Source organism: Canis lupus, chromosome 16, assembly GCF_003254725.2.
Source record: "Canis lupus dingo isolate Sandy chromosome 16, ASM325472v2, whole genome shotgun sequence".
Classification (NCBI taxonomy): Eukaryota; Metazoa; Chordata; class Mammalia; order Carnivora; family Canidae; genus Canis; species Canis lupus.
Window position 1 is genome coordinate 10,966,883 of NC_064258.1, and position 21,357 is coordinate 10,988,239.

The 21,357-nt window shown below is 56.7% G+C and overlaps 1 protein-coding gene and 1 long non-coding RNA gene across 6 annotated transcripts in view; one reads left to right on the forward strand and one right to left on the reverse strand.

Moving 5' to 3' along the window:
* Positions 1-8,937: 8,937 nt before the first annotated feature.
* LOC112650786 (uncharacterized) lies at positions 8,938-19,401 on the forward strand. 3 transcript variants are annotated; one of them, XR_004805530.2, is made up of 3 exons: positions 8,938-9,890; positions 10,288-10,739; positions 18,948-19,401. It is a non-coding gene; the product is annotated as an uncharacterized LOC112650786 (long non-coding RNA). The 3 variants fall into 3 exon arrangements; XR_004805528.2 differs by lacking the exon at positions 18,948-19,401 and adding an exon at positions 12,509-12,953; XR_004805527.2 differs by lacking the exon at positions 18,948-19,401 and adding an exon at positions 12,605-12,953 and having other exon boundaries at positions 8,940-9,890.
* NUDCD3 (NudC domain containing 3) overlaps positions 12,685-21,357 on the reverse strand; it is a 58,471-nt gene continuing 49,798 nt past the window's right edge. For 2 of the 3 annotated variants that reach the window (XM_049095116.1, XM_025433649.3), the window contains 2 exons: positions 16,252-16,440; positions 12,685-14,202 (listed from right to left, as the gene is read on the reverse strand). In XM_049095116.1, coding sequence (XP_048951073.1) covers positions 14,092-14,202; positions 16,252-16,440 — 300 coding nt within the window. In that variant the 3' untranslated portion in view covers positions 12,685-14,091. The remainder of the gene's footprint in view (positions 14,203-16,251; positions 16,441-21,357) is intronic. The other variant, XM_025433652.3, reaches the window with a different exon arrangement.

Genomic DNA, 21,357 nt, shown 5'->3' on the forward strand with positions numbered 1-21,357 from the left:
AGCTGAAGGAATACGTTTCACCGACTGAGCCCCCCAGGCACCCCTGTATGTACACTTTCTTGAAAATGCCTTTTGGTGCACAGGAATCTCAATTTTAATAAAGTCTATTTTATCTATTTTGTTGTTGTCGTTGCTTGCACCTTTTTTTCCCCCATGTATAAGAAGCCATTATCAAATTCAAAGTCAGGAAGATTTGTTTCCTTTTAGGAGTTTGCCAGTTTAACTCTTTTATTTAGGTAGTTGATCCATTTTGAGTTAATTTTTGTGTGTGGTGTGAGGTAGGGGTCCAACTACATCCTATGAAACAGGTGGATTCATAGGCATAGAAGTGAGACTGGTGGTTGATTAGGCCTGTAGGTATGTGGGGTGATGGGAAGTGACTGCTATGGGTGTGAGGTTTTCTGGGGGGTGATGAAAATATTCTAAACTTAGACAGTGGTGATGGTTGCATAACTCTGTGAATACATTAAAAACCACTGAATTGCACACTTTAAAAGGGTGAATTTTATGCTATGTGAATTATACCTCAATAAAGCTGTTATTAAAACAAACAAAAAGAACAGCTGGTAGCCCGTAGGAGGGGACCGGCCTGGCAGGCCCACCTCCTGCTTCCGGGGGAGCAGACATGCTGCCCTCCCGTGGCCCCCATGGCTGCCGGCCAGGGTCCTGCCCTCTACGCCAAACACGTGGCCCAGGCCTGGATTCTTCTTCCTCCCCTGTGCTATATGGGAGGTAATAAAGGGTCTTCTTTCATGCATTTTCCTCCCACTTTGGCCCCAAGCCCAAATGCTGTCAGGCCATTATCCTGGCAAATCAGCGTGAAGAGCGCAAGAGGCCATAAGCTGCAGCTCTGTGCCCACCTCTCTTCCTCGGGGCGGATGGAGCCCAGAAGGAAAGGCAGGAGCACAGGCGGTCCCCCAGGATTCCTGGCTGAGGCGCAGGCTCGGCTTGGCCCCCTGTCCCATCTGTGGCAGGAGGGGCTGGGGCTCACTCATACCCCACCGCCAAGAAAGCTGCCGAGTTCTCTGAGTGCCTTCCTGCTACGAGGCCAGCCTGGGACTGGGCGTGAGCTCATTTTTTGATCAGTCCACTACCTTGGGTTCCAACTGGGAGTTGAGCGTTTGGATTCGTGGGCAGCTTCTCAGGAGTATGAAGCCTCTTTGGGGTGCTTTTGCCGGTGGGAGGATGGGAAGTCCTCTGTGGACGTCAAAGGCCACACACAACCCTCTGCCTTCCTGCACCTGGAGGGTGGGGGCTTGGGCGGGAGTCAGCAGCCTTGGCACTTAGCAGGGGCCCTGGGGTGACCTCGGTGGCCTTCCTGAGGAGGGCCAGAGAGGAGGTGGTGGTGGGCGCTGGGTGAAGAGTGTGGCCTAGAGACTGGGTACGGTCCCCAGGCACACGCTGGCCCCACACGGTGGCAGAGGCCCTGGGCTGGGAGCCGAGGGCTGGAGCTGCTGCCTGGGAAGCGGGCCCTCTCCCCACCGGCCCCGAGGGCACTGAGTCCAAGCAGGGGTGGGGCCCAAGGTGGGGCAAGGGCAGATTGGGGAGCAGGGCTGTCCCCCACACCCTCCCGTCTGCAGCCCAGGGACCTGGGCTGGCCCCGTGTCCTCTTTCCCCCGCACCTGCAGCTCTTCATCTGGACTCAGCAACTGTCTGGCCACCGCAGGCCTGAAGCGCCCTTTCAGTTGCAGCCTCTCTGAGGCGCCCCCTCGCCAGGCAGGGCCAGCAGCTGTGCAGAACCCACGGTGCCTCCCGCGGCCCAGCTCTGGCCCCAGCACCTGCCCACTCGAGCCCCCGGGGACTCCCAGCCATGCACAGGCCAGGGCAGGGGCACGTTCCCCGGGAAATTGCGTCTGTGGGGTGCTCCCTGGGTACCCTCTGCCTGCGCGCTGACGCAGTGTGGGGGGGCGATGCGTGCCCCGTCTGCCTGAGAGGTGAGAGACCAGGACGCCCTGACTCCCTGTGCCCCGACCGGGGCTGGGCCCGCGGCTGAGCGTCAGAGCCCAGGAAGCGCCACTCGCTTAGCACCAGACACTCCAGGGTTGAACCCTGCCTAGCAACAAGATTAGCAGCTGATGCTACACACTGTTATTTTTATCTCTGGGGCTGCGACGGCTGAAAAAAGTGGCCTCCTCCTGCACCGCCCCTTCTCGCCCCGGGATCGCAAGAGCACCCCTCCTCTCAGCCCTGTGTCTGCACCCCCGGGCCCCTCGCCTTCTGTCCTGTGTCACCACAGTCCTGGCCCCTGGCGCCAGGGACTGGGCCTGGGCCGCTGCAGGACGCTCTGGGCCGCTCCCTCCTGCTGCTGCCTCCTCGCCCCCAGCGCTGTGTCCAGAGTGTGTCCAGGGCCCAGCAGCCGACACCCCCAGGGCCGCCGTGTGTCCGACCATTTGCCACAGAGGCTCCTGCTTTTCCAGAGAATGCACTGTGAACCTCCAGTTCTAGAAGACGGTGGCACAGACACTCCCAGCTCTTCCTGCTGGATGCAGTCCAACAGACGCTGCAAAGGGACCAGGCCACAGGAAGGAGACACACGGGCTGGGACCTCGGGTCTGGAGGGCCAGAAGCCTGGGCCCTGAGCTGCCACAGAACAGAGGACAGCGGTGCTGCTCTGCGCCAAGTGGGAAGGGGAGGGGGTGTCGTGAGCCCCAGGCCCAGCAGGAGCTCACCCGCCTCATAGGTGGCAGTGCGGCAAGGACTCTGAGAACCAAACACCAGGGCTGTGCACCCACAAAAAGAGGCCAGAAACTCTACCTCAGAAGCAAAGAAGAGGGGCTGCCTTGCTAAATACAATAGGAGACTTCAGTAGTTAAGATAGTCCTCACAGAGCAACCAAAACATTCAGGATGCAAGAGAAAATCCTGCAAGAGAAAGTCCAGAACTGGGAAGGACAATGTGAGTGAGGAAAGACAATGTACTGGTGCCAAGGCCAAGATGAACCAGATGATGGAATGACGGGACATGGGTCCTAAAGCAGTCATCACAACAATGCTTCTAAAAGCAAATATAAATTCTCTGGAAACAAATGAAGAAACTGAAAAATCTCAGCAAACAAGTTGCATGTTTCTTTCCTCTCTCTAAAACACAATGTTCTATAAAGTAAAAATTAATGGAACTGAACAATACAGTATGGAAGTTAAATATGTTGCCAGGTGGACTCAACAGTAGAGTAGAGACAACGGAAGACAAAACTTGTGAGCATGAAGACAGACACAGTTTCCTCCCTCTGGACAACAGAAAGAAGACAGACACAGAAACCAGATGAATGGAACCTCAGAAATCGTGACCAGGAACACAAGGCCCAACATGGTATCAGTGGAGTCCCCAGCCACAGAAAGAATGGAGGCACAGAAAAATAATTAAAGAAATAATGTCTGAAAATGTCCCAATTTTAACAAAAGACATAGACCTACAGATTCAAGGAGCCCCAGTAGGAAAGCCTAAAAAGATCCACACCCAGACGCACCATGATTAAAGTTCTGAAATCCAGGGGCACTTGGATAGCTCAGTCGGTTGGGTGTCCGACTCTTGATTTCAGCTACAGTCATGACCTCAGCGTTGTGGGATCAAGCCCCACGGCAGGCTGTGTGCTGGGTGTGCAGTCAGCTTGAGATTCTCTCCTCCCTCGCCACCAGCCCCCAATAAAAAAAGTAAAAATCCTAAAAAAAAAAAAAAAAAAAAAACAGGGATCCCTGGGTGGCACAGCGGTTTAGCACCTGCCTTTGGCCCAGGGCGTGATCCTGGAGACTGGGATCGAATCCCACATTGGGCTCCCGGTGCATGGAGCCTGCTTCTCCCTCTGCCTATGTCTCTGCCTCTCTCTCTCTCTCTCTCTCTCTCTGTGACTATCATAAATTAAAAAATAAAAAATAAAAAAAATAAAAAACTGAAAACTGAAGGCAAAGAAGAAAATCATCTTAAAAACAGCCAGACATAGTTGACATGCGGAGGGGCACCATTCAAATGATGGCAGGTTTCTCACTTGCAGCCACAGTAGTCAGGCGACACTGAGTCGCCTGGTCTATGGCCATGCTACCCTGAACATGCCCTATCTCACCCAACCTCGGAAGCTAAGCAAGGTCAGGCCTGGCTACTACTTGGAGGGGAGAAGTGACTAGCCCAACATTCCTCAAGCGATGAAAGAAAGGAAGTGTCAATCGCCAGTGAAAGTATCCCTGGGGAATGCAGGGAAATAAAGATATTCCCAGATGAAGAGAAACCGAGTGAATCTGTCGCTATCAGACCTATCTTTAGAGAATGGCTGAGGGAAGGTCCTCAGACAAATCTCCATCCAGGGAAGAAGACCAAAGGCTGAAATCACAGGCAGACATAACAGACCACTTCATTTCATGAGTTTCTGTAATCCTGTCCTATGACTGAACTTCTCACGCCATCTGATGTGACTCCTCAATGGACAGCAAACACTGGAGAAAACTATACTTTAAAATTTTGGAGGATAGGGGGATCCCTGGGTGGCTCAGCGGTTTGGCACCTGCGTTTGGCCCAGGGCAGGATCCTGGAGTCCTGGGATCGAGTCCCGTGTGGGGCTCCTGACATGGAGCCTGATTCTCCCTCTGCCTGTGTCTCTGCCTCTGTGTGTGTGTGTGTGTGTGTGTGTGTGTGTCTATCATAAATAAATAAAAATAAATCTTAAAAAAAAAATTTTTGGAGGATAAAAGGACATTAACAGAAGTAAGGTTTCTATATTCACTCAAAGTGACAGCAGTCATATATGTATGTGGAAATGCCTAGAGGAACTCCTAAAAAACTATACAAGGCAATATACTAAAAATGTAACAGATAAATCAGGAGGGAATTGTGATAAAGGCTCAAGAAATCCGCAGGAAGGCAAGGAAAACTAAACAGGAATGAGATGTGAAGAGAACTACAGGAAGCAAATAATAAAGCAGCGGAGTAAAGCCTAACAGAGCAATAATTATTTTAATGTATGTTGTCTAAATATACCAATCAAAAGACAGGTTGCAGAATGGATAAAACATGAACCAACTATACGGTGCCTCTAAGGCACTCACTTCACAAAAAGGCTGAAGGTCAAAGGCTGGGAAAAGATATATCACGTAAACATGAATCACAAATATTGTTTATATTGATACAGCAGGAATGGCGGCGTTACATTGAGGTAAAGTAGACGTCAGTGCAAAGAAAACTAACTGCAACAGAGAAGGACATTACATAAGGATAAAACAACCAATCTACCCAATAGGTACAACAGTCCTAAATGTGAGCATATCAAACAACAGAGCTTCTGAATCCATGAAGCAAAACCAGGAGAGTGAAAAGGGGAAGCTGACAAATCCACAGGTAAAGTTGGGGACTTTCAGCAACTGATAATACTACAAAATCAAGAATGGGCCAGGATATAACAGAACTGGACACCACCATTAACCATCAGGATAGAATTAATGTTTATGGAACACTCTTCACCCAGCAGCAGAATACACATGCTTCTCAAGTGCCCACCGACACTCACTGATACAGACCATATCCTGGGTCCTTAACAAATTTAAAAAGAATTGAAATCACACAGCAAAAATGGAATTAAAGTGGAACCAAATATTTACATGGAAATTTAACAATACATTTCTGAAAGAGGAAGTCTCAAAAAAAATTAAGAATTTTCTTTGAAAAAAAATTGAAATTGAATTGGAAAAAAAAAAAGAACAAACTCAACAACAGAAGCTGCTGGATGTAACTAAAGCAGTGCTGATGGGGAAATTTATAGCATTATGTGTACATCAGAAAAGAAGATCATAAATCAATGACCTAAGTTCCCACCTCAAGAAACTAGAAAAAGAACTAAGCAAGCTCAAAGAAAGCAGAAGAAAATACAAAATATAGCAGAAATCAATGAAATAGAAAATAGAAACTTAGAAAAAAATAATGAAACAAAAAGAGAATTCTTAAAAAAAAAAAAAACCACTAGAATTAATAAGCCTCTATCAAGATTGACAAAGACAGAAAGAGAGAAGGCACAAACCATCAGTATTAGGAATGAACCGGGATATAATGACAGATCCCGCAGCCATTAAAAGAATATGAGGGTGGGAGCACTTTTACCCTCAGAAATTGGACAACTTAGGAGAAGTGGACCAATTTTTCAAAAATCACAAACCACCAAAACTCAAGATTAGACAATCTAAACAGTACTATAACTATTTAAAAACCTGAACACACACACAAGAAACCACATGAAAAGAATCCTCAATGAAACATTAGCAAATTGAATCCAACAGCGCAGAGATCAAATGTGATTTATTCCAAGTATGTAAGGCAGGTTCAATATTTGAAAATCAATCATTTTCAAACACCATATCAACACACTGATATCAACAGGCTAAAGAGAAAAATAAGTATTATCATATAAACTTATGCAGAAAAAAACATTTGAGAAAATCCAGAACCCATTCATGAGAAAACTCTCAGCACACTAGGAACAAAAGATGAAATTTTTTTTCATAAAGAGCATCTACCAAAAATCTAAAGCTAACATCACACTTATGGGTGAAAAACTGGACGTTTTTCTAAGTTCTGGTATAAGGCAAGGAAGTCTCTACTAGCCACTGCAATAAGGAAATAAAAATAAATCAAAGGCATCCAAACTGGAAATAAATAAATACAACCATCTTTATTTGGAGATGACATGATTGACTACAAAGAAAATAGAATCCCAAGGAATCTACCAAAAACTCCTACAACTGATGAGCGAATTTAGTTAAGGTCACAGGATATAAGATCAACAAAAGTCAATTTCATTTCTATGCAATCACAACAAACATGAAAAAAAAACAACATTGGGGATCCCTGGGTGGCTCAGCGGTTTTGCACCACCTTCGGCCCAGGGAGTTGATCCTGGAGTCCTAGGATCGGGTCCCACGTTGGGCTCCTTGCATGGAGCCTGCTTCTCCCTCTGCCTGTGTCTCTGCCTCTCTCTCTCTCTTTCTCTCTCTCTCTCTGTCTCTCGTGAATAAATAAAATATTAGAAAAAAAAGAAACCAAAACTAAAGATGTCTTACATCTTACTTACAACTAGTCAAAAATTACAAAATACTTAGGTATAAATCTAACAAAACGTGTACAGAGTCCACACGAGGAGCATTACACAATGCTCACAAAGAGATGTTAGATCTAAGGGCTTGGGAGAGGCATACCATGTTCGTGAATTGGAAGACATCACAGCAAAGACGACGGTTCCTCCCACATTGATCCACAGGGTTGAGGCAATTCTTGCCAAAAGCCCAGTGAGGAATAAAGAGGAGTTTATTCTGAGCTGTCTTGAAACAATGAAGAAGAATGACATCCACAGTGTCCCGGTGACCACACAGCTCCAGGAGTGAGCACAGGGCAGCGCTTCTGCAGGCAGACACGGTTTCTTGTGAAGTCACACATGCACTTGCACACCCAACCCGGCCAATGCACTCCTGGGCATCTACCCCAAAGAAAGGAAAACACATTCACACACAAACGCTCACAGCACTTTATTTGTAAGAGACAAAGATTGGAGACCCTGCGAGTGTCTTGGGATGGCAGGCGGGTGTTTGCGCCCTGAGCCTGGCAGCTGGCAGGGGCAAGAAATCAGCTCCTGACACACACCTGAGCTCAGACGAACCTCCAAGTTCGCGAGGGAAGACCCAACCTCAAAGACACATACCGCATAATCCGGGAGCACAGCCTTCGTTCCGCTGCCGACCTGCGGACCTCCACTTCCAGAGATCAGATGGGGGTTTCCAGAGGCTAGGGACAGCGTCAGAGCGCCCCTGGAGACCCCGTGGGTCTGGGCCTCAGCAGGTGCACAGTGTCCTGTGACATCACACAGAGCTGCATGTGCATGCTGGGGGGCCTGAAGAATTGGACTCTGAGTGTGTCCTGTGGGCTGTCCCACTGTCCGTCCTGCAGCCCAGGGTGGGTAGGGAGGGTGGCAGTTGGCGTTGGACAAACAGGAAACACTTCACAATCTCCTTGACTCTACAGCTGACCCCGGACAGCACAGGTTTTAACTGCACAGGTCCATCAATAGATCGATTTCTTCTGATAAATACAGCACGGAAGTATAAATGTATTTTTCCTTCCTTATGATTCCCCAAATAACACTCATTCTCTGGCTTCCTCTTTTGTGAGGATATAGCATCAACTACAAAGACCATGCAAGATACGCGCTCATCGACTGCTGTGCTATCGATAAGGCTTCCGGTGACAGGCGCCTCGCAGGGGTGGGGTCAGGGGGTCCCAAGTCATATGGCCCTAACCTGAGCATTGTGGGAGCACCAACTGTGGATCTCAAAACTGGAAGGTGGAAGTCGACCCAGAAGCTATCCCAGAGCCCGTTTGTTCAAGCGTGGAAGACCGCCCCTGGGGTGTGCGCTGCTCCCTCCAGGTCCCCCCCCACCAGCTGGCCAGCGTGGCTCCTGCTTTTCCAAGGGGCCAGCTAGCAGGGCCCCCCGAGAAGCCCTCCTTGCACAGGCTCTGCCCAAGCCGCCCCGTCCCTCGCCAACCCTGCGGGGCCCCTTCACCTACCACACCCCCACCAACACCCCCAGGCTCTCAGGACCCAAGCGGACTGATGGAGGCTCCGCTGAACTCTGAGCAGAGACCTGCCAGGGCCGCAGGGTGGGCGGGGGTCTGGACCTTGGTCCTGGATCAGCGGGCGACCACCAGACAGGCCAGGCTGTGCTGGCTTGGGCCTGGCAAGGCACCCCAGGGCAGAGGCAAGAGCCATTGGGGCGATCCCTCCAGCTCCACTGGGCAAACACATATGCAGGACCCTCGTGCCCCCAAGGCCAAAGCCCACCCCTGAGGGGTTCCCAGGACTGCGGGGACCAACACGCTCAGGGACTTGACACCAAACCTATTATTAGTTCTGGAGGTCGGAAGTCTGAAATCAAGGTGGGGGGAAACATTCCCTTGCCTGCTCCACCTTCAGAGCACATCGCCCCAACCTCCCCAGCTCTGACCCTGAGCCTCCTGCCCCTTTTATTTTTTATTTTTTATTTCATTTTTAAAAAAGATTTTATTTATTTATTCATGAGAAACACAAAGAGAAAGAAACAAAGAGGTAGAAACACAGGCAGAGGGAGAAGCAGGCTCCCTGTGGGGAGCCCGATGGGGGACTCCATCCCAGGACCCCGGGATCACGCCCTGAGCCAAAGGCAGACGCGCAACCGCTGAGCCCACCAGGTGCCTGCCTCCTGCCCCTCAAGACGCCGCCTGTGCCAACACTGGGCTCCTGGATGATCCAGGAGCACTCCCGTCACCTGCTCTGCTGTCTTTGTTACCACCTAAGGGGTCACAAGCCAGGTTCTGGGGAGGGGGTGTGATCTCTGGCAGGCTGAGGGTGGTTACACAGCCTGGCCCCGCCTCCTGCAGCCCCCTCGTGGGGGGGGGGCGCTCTGGGCAGCCCCTCCCCCAGCCTGGGTGGACAGGCTAGGACGGAAGGCACCCGAAGCAGAGCTCCACCCCTGTGCCCTCATCCACGTCAGGCCAAGTCCTCCCTGTGCCCGAGACCCTAAATCCTGGAGCCCTGTCTGCACTAGGCACCCAAGGCCCTTCCCCGCCTGCCACCGGGCCCGCTCTACCCCGGTGGCTGGGAGAGGCCACCCTTCCAGAGGCAGGTCCTCAGGGAGCCTGTGGTAAGCAGGTGCCGTTGTGGGACTGTGGCGGTCACAGCCGCAGCCCCCCAGCCCCCACTGCACCCCTCAGTGCCAGCTGGCTCTCTAGCCCATGAGTGTGCCCAGAAACCGGAATGTGGGTAAAATCTCCGTTTTAAAGCTAGCAGCAAATGAAAAGGTTGCTGAACGGGCACAGAGCTCCACACTGGGAACGCGAGACAGTTCTGCGGATGGACGTGCTAGGTGCAGCTGAATGTCACTAAGATGGTGAGCTCCGTGCCCGTGCTCGAGTCACAACATCCTTCCTAAGCGCGTGGACCTCCTGCCCGCCAGGCCCCCAGGTCACTTCCTGCCCCGAGGTGGGGCGGGAAGCAGGCCTGAGCCAGGGGGTAGGCCAGTCGCTGAAGGGGGTGGCAGGGCGGGGCCGGGGCTCTGCAGGGTCCAGGGTGGGTGGGAGGTCCCGCAGCACCCCCGCCCGGTGCTGAGCCCTGTGTGGGACCATCTTGCCAGCACGGAATTGGGAGCGAAAGGCCCTGAGGCTTGGGTGCGGTTGGGGAGCCCCTCTCCGTGGAGGCCTGGGGGGGCCACAGCGCCCCTGGATGGGTCAGTGGGTGCCTCTGCAGGACTTGCTGGCCAGAACACTCAGCCTACTCCTCGCCACCAGGCACGGGTCACTGCTCTCTGGCACACATTGGAAGCGACTCCCTGAGAATCCAGGAATTTGGGGTCAAATCCAAGGCCTGACTCTGTCCTTCAAAACCTGAGCTGGCTGGACCTCTCCATCCCCTTGTCCAGGCCCTGGGGCGCAGAGGGCACTGGAGGCTCCACCTGGCCTGCCGCATCCATCCCCAGTCCTGCCACTTGCCCAGGTCACCCAAGGTTCTGCTGACTGAGCTGCTTACCTCAACTGTAAACACGGGGCGAGTGTGCACCATCCTGCCATCGGGGGCGTTTTCGATCCCCGCAGAGGCCGAGGGGGTGCCCAGGATGCCCCTCGTGACCTCTGAGGACGTTTCTGGTGCTCCAGGAAGACAGCCTACCTCCCTGTAACCCAGAGAGCTGACACACCCACCTGAAGCAGGGCGCCTGGCCTGCAGGGCAGCCCCAAGCCAGCAGGTATCCCCGGGACTTTATAGCAGCTGCTGTGGGAGGCTGGGGGGGAAGGGGGGGCCAGGAGGGGGGGCCAGGAGGCGGGGCCGAGTCCTGGCACCTTCCCCACCAGAGGCCGTCTCCAGCGGGCTGTCCCCAAACCCTACATGCAACATCTTCGCAAGATGCCCAACCACCTGGGGGTTGAAATGGAAGGAGTCCGGAGCACCCTGTCTGGGTCAGGGAGGACCCCAGAGTTGTGTGGGGCACCGCCTGGCCCCTCTCCCACAGCCCTGTGGCTGCTTCTGCAGCAGAGCTCCTCTTTGCTAGGCACCCGCCGGCCTGGGGTGGCCTGCTGGGCCCGGACAGCTGACAGGTTGTCCCCAGGGCTCCTACGCGTTTCGGCTAAAGCACCAGCTCCTGCTTGGCAGCCCCTCCGTGGCACCTGCCAAACCAGACCCTCTGCAGGCCAGGCACATGGTGGAGGGCTCCTAGGCCCCTGCTGTGGGCCGCCAGGAGACCCCACCCAGGCCACGCGATGGCCCCGACCTGGGCAGCTTCCCAACCACCTGCCCTGCAGGAGAGCCTGCCCCAGACCGCTAGCCGCCCCACCGCTATACCCACACCAGGACCCCTCCTCGGGGAGAAGCGCCTGGGCTGTTGGGGAGCGGTCGTCAAATGACGCCAGGGGCCTACCCCCTGACCTGCAGAGCGTCTGCCGGTACCAGGCCTGTGCCACACGGATGGCAGAGGCAGGGAGGCCCCACTGGAGCAGCATGCGGTGTGTGTGTGTGTGTGTGTGTGTGTGTGTGTGTGTCCAGCTCCAGCCTCAGGGGCATCCCTTCCTCTGTGGCCCTCAAACCGTGTTTGCATCAAAACGTCCCCGAGTGCATCCGGCTCTGGCTAAACAGCGTGGGAAGCAGCATGATGGAGAAGGCGGGAGGCCCGGCCTGGTTTCGTCCTCCATGCTAGCCAGACGGGAGACCACCCAGCCGGGACAGCCCCGCCAGGCCTGGCAGGGTGAAACTCACCACGTGCCTCCCAGCGTGGGCTCCAGTGTCCGTGGGCCTGGTCCCCTCAGGGCAAGGGGAACACACAAGGCGGTACCCAGGTCCGGGCTCAGCGGCAGAGGGCAGGCCAGGGCAAGCTGTCAGGCTGCACGCAAGCTGACCTCTGGAGGCCAGCCAGCCCTCAAGAACCCCATCTAGGGAGAGCACCAGGGGCTTGAGCAGACGGCTGAGCAGGGAGCAGAGCCTGAAATGACAGTGTTACCCCCCACACCCACCGAGGCTGGGACAGGTGCCAGCGGGAGGCCCACGGGAGCGCCAGCCTGCCTGTGGGGCAGACCCAGGTGGCTGTGGGTCTGTCCTCAGGTGGGCAGTCTTGGGCTCACTCCTCTCCACACCGCAACTGCCGCCTCCCGGACGATTCCTTTCTATGTAGAACATGGAGACTGTTCTCCCTCCCATACGTTTTTGGGCAAACTGTTGAAAGATGGGGCCTCTCCTCCCTGGCACATAATCTCTAGTCCTGGGCACTTGTGCGCTAATGCCACCACGCATCCTCCATTCACTTGAGAAGCACCACCAGGGCCTGTCCACAAGCACGGTCCCTGGGACAGGGGTGCAGCCGACGTGCTGTGCCCGGGAGGGTGCAGGCAGATGGGTGAGCCCAGCACGCGGGGGTGGGGTGGGGTCCTCTAGCTGAAGCTTCGGGATCCTGCGCTCACTTCAGCTTTTCAGAACTTGCTAGAAACCCATGTCGGCTCTGCAGCCACAATCCTTTTTTCTTAAAAGCTCGTCAGATTTCTGAAAACCACAGGTTAGAGCAGACACAGATCAGAAGACACTAAGAAATCCCCTACTTTGGCGTCTGTTTTGTACGTGAGGCAGGGACCTCGTGGCTGGAGTTCCGGAAACGCACGCACGCAGAGAAGAGTCTCAGAAGCAAGTGACACACACGGACGCCGAAGTGCTTAAATACAGATTTATTGCAAACCAACACTGGACAGGGGACTTCGTGGGCGGGCACCCTGGTCTCCGCGGACCTCGGCTGACGGAGCTCAGTGGCCAATCTGCGGCGGCCGCGTCTGGAGAGAGAAAACACGCAGACTGCACCGGCTCCAGGGCCCAGGCCGGCAGCAATGGGCAGAGGACACCCATGAGGACAGCCCGCCATCGGCCGCATGGCCGGGTGCCCCAGCCCGCCACTCTGACGCTGGTGAGCTGCTGCCACGATAGGCGGGGTGGGCAAAAATGCAACACTGAAAACGTCAGAGAAAACGACGGACCATGGAGTCCATGGCTCCCCAGTCTCCCGAGTAGCTGGGGTACAGTGCACGCCCCATCTCATCACACCAGGAGACCCCGACGAGACCATCGAGACCGGTTCGCACACACATGCGTGCTATGAGAGCCCTGGGATGTGGGACAGGTTGGCAAATGCTGGGGACCCCGAGGATGGGTCTCGCAGTTCTACCAACAAGCTTCGGCCCAACTATGGGGGCAGAGCTCTGCGCCCCCTTGGCGATGCTCCTCCCAGCCACCTGGTGTCTGCACCTCCTTCGATGGCACAAGAGCCACCCGATGCTTCCCAGGGGCTGCTTCGGACATACACAGGAATCCCCACTCGCTTCTGGCCATCTCAAGCCACAAACCTGCCCCCAATTGAGTCAGCTCCCACCTACTCAAGCCCTTTGAAGGGGGCCGTTTCTGGAGAAACCATCGCCTAGAAAGGAGTCCTCCTCAGGCCCCAGGACAGCCCCGGAGGGAAGGTCCCAGGAAACCTGCCAGCTGACAGCCCCACAGAGCAGTGGGCACGCGGCCTGCGGGCCTGGGGTGGCTCAGGCCCCACAGGCAAAGCAGAGGCAGGAGGAAAGGCCGTGGCTGTGTCTCCCGAGGGCACCTGGTCGGCTCCCTGACAAGGACCACACCCCACAGAAGACAGTTCCTGCTGTGTCTGTGGCCACTTGGGACCATGTCCCCACATCCAGCAGCGCCGACCAGAACCCCCAGTCTGCTCTCCCTGACCAGGCTGAGCATCCAGCAGACGCACACTCACACACCAAGCGAGAGCGCACACACAGGTGTGCAGGAGAGATGAAGGCGAGGACCCTCGCGCCCCCCTCGGCAGCAGCCGGCCCAGCACCCGCTCCCCGGGCCCAGCACGAGGAAAGCAAGCAGAGCGTGTGCAGCAGCAGGAGGAGAGCGGGTGGCCGGTGTCCCGCTCGCCCCGTGCTGCTCCCGACAGTCTGGAGACACAGGGCTGGGCGCCGCGGGTTCACCCTTGAAAGAAAGGAGGGCAAGGGCGAACCCGGCAGCGAGTCCCTGGCGGGAGGGAGCCGGGGGCACGGCCGCAGGCACGTTCTTTCCTCTGGGCATTAAAACTGCACAGCCCCCGGGGAGATGTTGAACATGGCCGGGTCGAATCGTTGGCCTCGGAAGGGGGAGCCTTCGGCATCCCACCCCTTCTTCAGCATCTCATGGACTTTCTACAAACAGAAAACAGACACAGAGGTTAACCACACGGCCCAGAGCACGACTTGCTCCGCCGCCTCCACAAGAGGATCGGGGTTGTCGCAGACACCGAGCAGGGCGCCCCCGCACACAGCGCAGGGAGAAAGGCCCGGTGTCCCTCCTGCCCGAGGCCACTCTGCCTCACAGAACCCGGCGCTGTGGCCGTGAGTGTGGCCCACGGTAGCCAGTCACTGCCCACTGCGTGCACACGGCCACGCTGAGGGCATCCACCCCTTCCTGCCAAGCCCCATTCCCCATTGGCCACTCTCTGGACAGGAGCCCCAGGGGAGCCCTGACCCCTGGCGAGGACGGTGTCCAGAGCCACCCGTGCAGCCTGAGGGGCCCTCTCTCCAGGCCTGCTCCCCACACGGGCCGCCTGGGCCTCCTCATAGGACCAGCCAATCCCGCTGACCCTCTGGCCCCACGCGGCCTACTTCCCCAGGGGCCTGCTTTCCTCCAAAGGCCATAGCTACATCCCGAACAGTGTGACACCGGCACCTCCTGGCTTTGTATCTGGCTCCCTCCCTGCTAGCTCCCAGCAGGGGCCTCCTCCTGCCTCCACACTCTTGTGCGCTGACCCTGCTCCCCTCACCCTGCTCCCCTCACAGCTGTGTGCCAGGATGCCCCATGTTTGCACACACTCCTCCCCAAGTCCCTGGGGAGTCCAGAGCGGTCCTAGGCAGCAGTGCTGGTGCTGGTCATTCAAGAGCGGGTGACCCGAGCAAGGGGCACACCCAGTCCATGTCTCCTGTGCGTCTGCTCCAGGTGCCCAGAGAGCACTGCTCACCCAGCATTCACGTCCCCCAGGGCCCCATGCTGCCCCGCACAATGGCAAGTCCTGCTGGAGTCTGGGCCGCTCGAGGCACAGAGATCTGTCCGCTAGGCTGCAGCATCTTTAAAGCTCTTCCTTGGACCCTTCCTCCTCAGCTGCCTGTCCTGGACCTGGCGGCAGAAGTCTCCTGCTCCCCTCTTGGGCCTGGGTGCCTGGCCACTTCCAGGCGGTGGCACCTGACCCCCTCCACGGGGCCCAAGCTCACAAAGCTTGCGTCTGGTGACTGCAGGCAGCTGGCACGTAAGGGACAGGGACAGCTACCCAGTGCACACAAAGGCAAGTGCACGCTCAGCAGTGACAGCCGGAGACACAGCCTGTGAGGCACAGCCCGTGAGGCACCCAAGGTCCCCCCAACAGGCCACCTCAGCCCCTCCAGCTCTGTAGGCCCAGCTGGTCACGGAGCCTGGCTGAGAGAAGGCTCAGAGGCTCAGGCCCCAGCCCTGCTGCCCGAGCCACTGGGCTACCCTGACCACAAGCTGGTGCCTGACACTCCTCTCAGGGCCACCAGTGGAGCCCACGACCCAGCCCGCCCTGCCCACCTGGCGCAGGCAGAGCTCTTGGAGTGAGCCCCGCAGGAGCAAGGCCATCTGAGGACAGGGTGGCAGGAGGACCCCCGCGGTGCCCCCAAAGCACCAGCAGGACCACAGTGAGGCCCCCAGGGTAGCACTGGTGCCCCCACAAGGCTTGAGCTGGCCAGGCCTGTCATGCTGGGGAACCAAAACTAACCTGGGAAGAGCAACGCTCTCCCCCCAGAACAGCCAGTCTTGGGAGCGCTGACACACACGAACCCTCTTCCCTGCCCTCAGGCGGCCGCACAGCCTCGGCCTCTGCACACCGGGCCCTTCCTGCCTTCTCCACGCTGGTCAACCCGGACTTCTCAGGCCTCTGGGGTTCCATGGGGACTCGGGAGGATTCTTCCCATGGGCCCCACAGCAGGGCTGAGCCTGGGTCCTCACAACTCTGCCCAGGGTCCTCTGGGGGGGGTGTGGGGGAGAGGGTCATCAGAGACACACATGCCCCCCCGATGCCCTGCAGAGCTAGGGTCACATGCCATGTCCCACGCCTGTGTGTACCAGCACCCCTTCCTGGACGGTGACAGGTGACCAGGCCAGGGCCGCCTGCAAGGATCCCACAGGAGCGCCCCCTCCCCTCCGTGCCCCCAGCATGCCCCCGCTGCCCCTGCCCTTCTCACCAGCTCGTGGCTCTGCGGCTTGCCTTGCAGCTTCTGGTGGTAATCGAAGGTGAGCCTGTCCAGCACGGCGTGCTCCTCCTCATCCACTGTGGCCATGGAACGCTCCTTGTTGATCTTGTCGATGTCAATGTGCTCCTCGCCCTCCAGGACGGCGCTCCACCAGTACTCACCCACCTTGTTCAGGCTCACCTGGGACATGTGGGCAGACAGGGCTCCATGTGGGGGTGGCACTGGTTCAGGGCTCGGGGTCGTCGGCCTTCACCCCTCACCAGGTTCTGAAGCCAAAGCCCCGTGTGCGTGAATACCCCACACCTGCTCAGCTGCCAGGACCCCAGCCCAGCCCCCACCCCATCCTCCCTGCACTGCTGGGGACACTCGGCCCCAAATAGGAGCCTCTACCCACACTCTGGCCCTGCCAGTTCGCCCACTATACACGTGAGGGCCTCCCTTGCTTCCGGCATGGCACCCAGGCCAGGGTAGCACGCAGGCAGGGTGCAGGCTGCATGCCTCCCTGTGGGCAGCCCACTGTCCCTCACACTATCCACCTAGCCCCCAAAGGCAAGAAACGCCCAGTCACGCCCCAAAGGCTACGGGGCAAAGCGGGCAGGACAAGCCTGCAGCTGGAGCAGCTCTCACTCAGGAGCACCTGGGGAGAGGGTTACTGGCTGGAGGGCAATCGTGACATGACAGATCCAGAACCTGCCCATCAGTGACGTATGTGAGGACACCATGCCCCCTAGCCCCCCAGCCCCACCTCACCCAGGGTCTGTCTGGCCCTGGCCACCGCAGCAGGGCTCTATCCTCATCTCAGAGAAGGACTTCGGAGGTGGGCACAGGTACAGGGCAGGCCACACAGCGAGAGGGCATCCAGGTGACAGCATGGCATTCATGTCACCATGGCAGAAATAATCCTGCCCTTGCTGACTACCCCAGTGGGCATGGGGCACGCCGACGGGAGGGCTGAGACGGCGGGCTCGGAGCACCCCTGCCGCTCGCTCGGCAGGTGAAGGACTTCTTCCTGCAAACGCCACAGTTGACGTTTGGGGTGGATTTTGTTTCCAGATGCTCTGCTCAGCTGGCGCCTTACTGACCTTACTCCCCAGTTTGTGTGGGGACCTGACCCGGCCCCCCAAGACCCCACGTGGAGAACACAGCCCACCCTCTCCATATGCAAATCTGCGTTCCAACGCAACAACTACCTCCCAAGTGGGAGTGCATTCCAAGGCGCTTACAGGCCAGTGTGCCTCTGGGAGACAGCACGCCCTCCGGCATCACCCTTGCCGGGACTGCTCCAAACAGCCAGAAGTCAGCGCCTGCTGCTGACAGGGTGCGGGGGGGCAGAACAGCCACTGCAGCCACTGACCACCAGCACAGAGGTGTCAGCCCGCACCGCCAGGGGCCCCACTGCTGGCCCTTCCCACACACGGCCTTCCTGGGCATGATGGGCTGACCCTGCAGACAAGGAGCCTACTGGGCCTTGATGCCTACGTCTCCTGTGTCCCCAGGGCAAGTCTTCACGGACCCTTTGCAAACCCAGCAAAAATGAAGATGAACAGAGCATCACCTTTACTAAAAATGTTTTGAGGTAAAATGTAATAATCGCTCTACAGTGAACTTCAGTACGCTGAACGCACACAGTGTTGTGCAACCACCACCTCCATCTGGTTCAGAACACTGTCCTCACCCCAAAAGGAGTCCCGTGCCCACGAGCAGCCCCTCCCCACTGTCCTCATGCTTCCCCATCCTCCCTGTGCACGTCAGGTGTCCTGCTGTGCCCCAGCTTCTTGTACTCAGCGTGGTGTCCTCCCGGTGTGTCTGGAGGCCAGGGAGGTACTCTGGGAACAGCGCTCTAGGACCAGGTCTTGGAGTTGGATGGGGTTCCATCTGGTTCTGATTTTTCACTTTAACATTGTTACTTCCTTAAAAACCAAGTTTGCAGAGATGTAGTTTTGGATTTAATGAAATTCACCCATCTGAGGGCACATCAGAATCCTGACACACATGTAGCCATGCTGCCAGCAGCCAGTCACAGGGGGACATGGCTCTGGTTGCATATCCTTCCCTGTGCTCATTTGCCATCTTGTTTTTCTGAACGTTTTATTTGGGATAATTTCAAACATACCCGCGTGTCTCTGCCCAAGGCTCCCCACCAACATGTTACCCCTGCTCTGTCACTGCATGACAGAGTACATTTAAGGACATGCATAACATGCAATAAATCACAGGATGTTTTCGCCTGAACCACCTGGACACCGCAACAAGTGCCTCCTTCCTGAGGAAAGTTTCAGCCCACCTTCCCTCCTGCAGAGGATCCAGGCCAGGGTCCCAAATACACCTTAGTGGTCCTGTCCTCACTCATCTGGAACATTCCACAGCTTTGCATTTAGAGACCGTCCTTCATCTGGGGTCTCATGTTCCCCTCAATTGACTGCGGGAAGCACCCCCAACAGCATAATGCACAGGTGACACCATGTCCCGCCCAGCATGTCACCACATCCACTGGGCATATCTCCTTGAGCCCACCTCCCCCACAACAGTGGCAGGAGCCCCTTACTCACTGTCAGCACCTACGCCTGGGTGCCCAGAACCTCAGTGGCTCCCACTCACTCCCATCCCTAACTATGCAAGTGTTCAGAGCATTCTAGCTTGACTGGTAAACTGCTAACATGCCCCCTTCTTCCCTGGCCTCCCTCTAGGACCCTCACAGCGACCTGGTCCCAGACCTAGAATCAGGTTCCCAAAGCGTCCTCACAGAAACTTCGAACCCCACGTGAACAAGCTCTGCACCCCACAACCTGTGCGATGACTCAGCAGCCTCTGCCTCCCCCTCCTCCCCTCGTGGCAGAAGCAAACATGGTGGCCATGTGCCTGCTGAGGAACAGTGGCTCCTTGTAGCACTCTCCAGACCATGGGGGCCAGGGAGCCATCCGTGAGAGCCGTGGACAGTGCTTCCAGGGAGGCGCCTTGAAACGGGGTCAGACAACAGGAACCCTCTCTCTGCAGGTCCCTCCGAAAGGAGGACGTGGGTCTGCAGCCAACCACCAACCTCAGAGCTTGCCAGGCACAACACCTCAAAGGGCGATCTCCTGGTGTCTTGTGCTGTCAACGAACTTTTTAAGCTTACGAATTAGAGTGCTGTATGGGCCAGGACACGGGTGTGGCGGGGGGGGGCGGGGGGGTGGAGGGGTACATGGCATGTGCTGGAAGTATGAGCAGCCAGGTTGTGCTATCTGCACTCTCCTCTCGCCTCGGGATGGAGGGACAGCCCTGCGTCCCCTGGGAACACATTCCTGCTGCCCTGGGCCACCTACTGCTGCCCCAGAGCCACAGCTCCTCCCTGCTGGGACTCAGGGACTGGCTAGGGGCAGCACCACAGCACTGAGCGCCTCAAGAAACACCCAGGGTCCTGAGAAAGGAGAGCACTAAGGCCAAGTGCCTGCAATTCATTCCATGGACTGGTTTCCAGGCTTCTGGTGCTCGCCAAGTTTGACGTTATCAAACTCACATCTGGGACAGATGATGCGCTGTGACTCTGGTGGCCGCCAGCGAGAGACAGCACCAGGAGAGCACTTCCCGAGAAGCACAACCTCACCAGGAGACTGAGACAGACAGACGAATGAGTGCAGGCAGGCCGGTCAAGGTAAGTTAGGATCAGTGAAGCAGCGCTGGCGGGCACCCTGGGACCTGGCCACCCCACGGACACATGGCACAGGAGAATGTCCCCCAGCACGCGGCCAAGCACTACAGCGAGCCTGCAACTTCACTTCTGAGAACTGAACTTGAGGAAATCATCTCAATAAGTATCCGAGAATGGGGGGGGGGGGGGGGGCACGGTTTGTGCATACAATACACACATATTCCGGGTGAGCGCTGAGGCCAAGCAGGGACAGGCCCAAGAACACTGGTAAACTGCTAACCTGCTGAGCGCCCTGATGCCCAACCTGGGGGGCGGCTTCCGCCTGGGGTGCTCAGCATGGAGCACCCACCACGGCAGAGGGGCCGCAGCACCACCTGGAGGGGGAAATGAGGACAGCGTGCCACGGAGCTTCTGGGACAGCGTGGCACGGGGGAGGCGCGCTGACTTCAAGTCTCTTAACTCTCTTAACCGGGAAAGGAGTCTGCCTGAGAGGCAAGAAGCCTCCTTTAACATTCTCGAGTGTGGGAGGGAGGGAGGCAGAGCTGTCATCCGGTTTTAGCTGCCACCCCTGCCTGCTCTGAAAGCTTGCCGGGCGTGTCTGATGCGCATCCACTCAGGCAATGAGGGTGGCTGGGAAGCAAGTAGCGTGGCTCCCTGAGAGGTCAGAGGCATGGACCAATGACTCTGGTGAGGTAAGAGGCACCCCTAGGGTCGCCCCCCATGGTCCACGAGGCTCTCACCACCTACAAGGCGGCCAGGGGCGGCCAGGGGCAGCCAGGGGCTTTTATTCTCCATCTGGAGCCCAGAAGTCCAACATGCAAGTGTTGCAGCAGGGCCAGGCTCCCTCTCTAGGTCTTCCCAGTGTCTGCCTGTCTTTACATCACTCCTGTTTGTGTCTTCCTCTGTTTCCAACCTCCCTCGTTCGCTCATAAGGTCCCATTTGCTGGTTCCAGGCTCTGGTAAAGACCCCGGGGCCCTTGAACGTGTTCCTCAGCAGCCCTGGTGCTCAGCACAGTGCCCAGCCCTGAACTGCCAGTGACCCACAGACATCTAGGGATAGACCAACCCCGGCTCTCAGCCTCACTAGAAGGGTCAGGAATGGAGCTCCTCTGCGGCTAACGGGACCACCGGAGCCAGGCAGTGCTGAGCGGAGCTGAGGCACACAGCAGGTGCGGCGGCCCCGGCAGCCCCATCTGCCTCCGATGTCCGAGGGACGTGGTGCTTGTGCCCAGCAGCAAATCCAAGGAGGGTCTTCACGCATCAGAGCAAGACGCCCGCCTAGCTATGGTGCATCTCAGATACGTGACCCCAAATGTCACTGACAAATGAAGCCCAGAATACAGTCCGTGGTGAGTAGGGAAGGCAGGGAGAAACCCCACATTCCCTGGGGAGTGCACATTCCGGTGGCGAGGCCCTGACACATGCAGTGCCAGCTGCTGACAGTCAAGCCACTCTGAGGGCTCCCACGT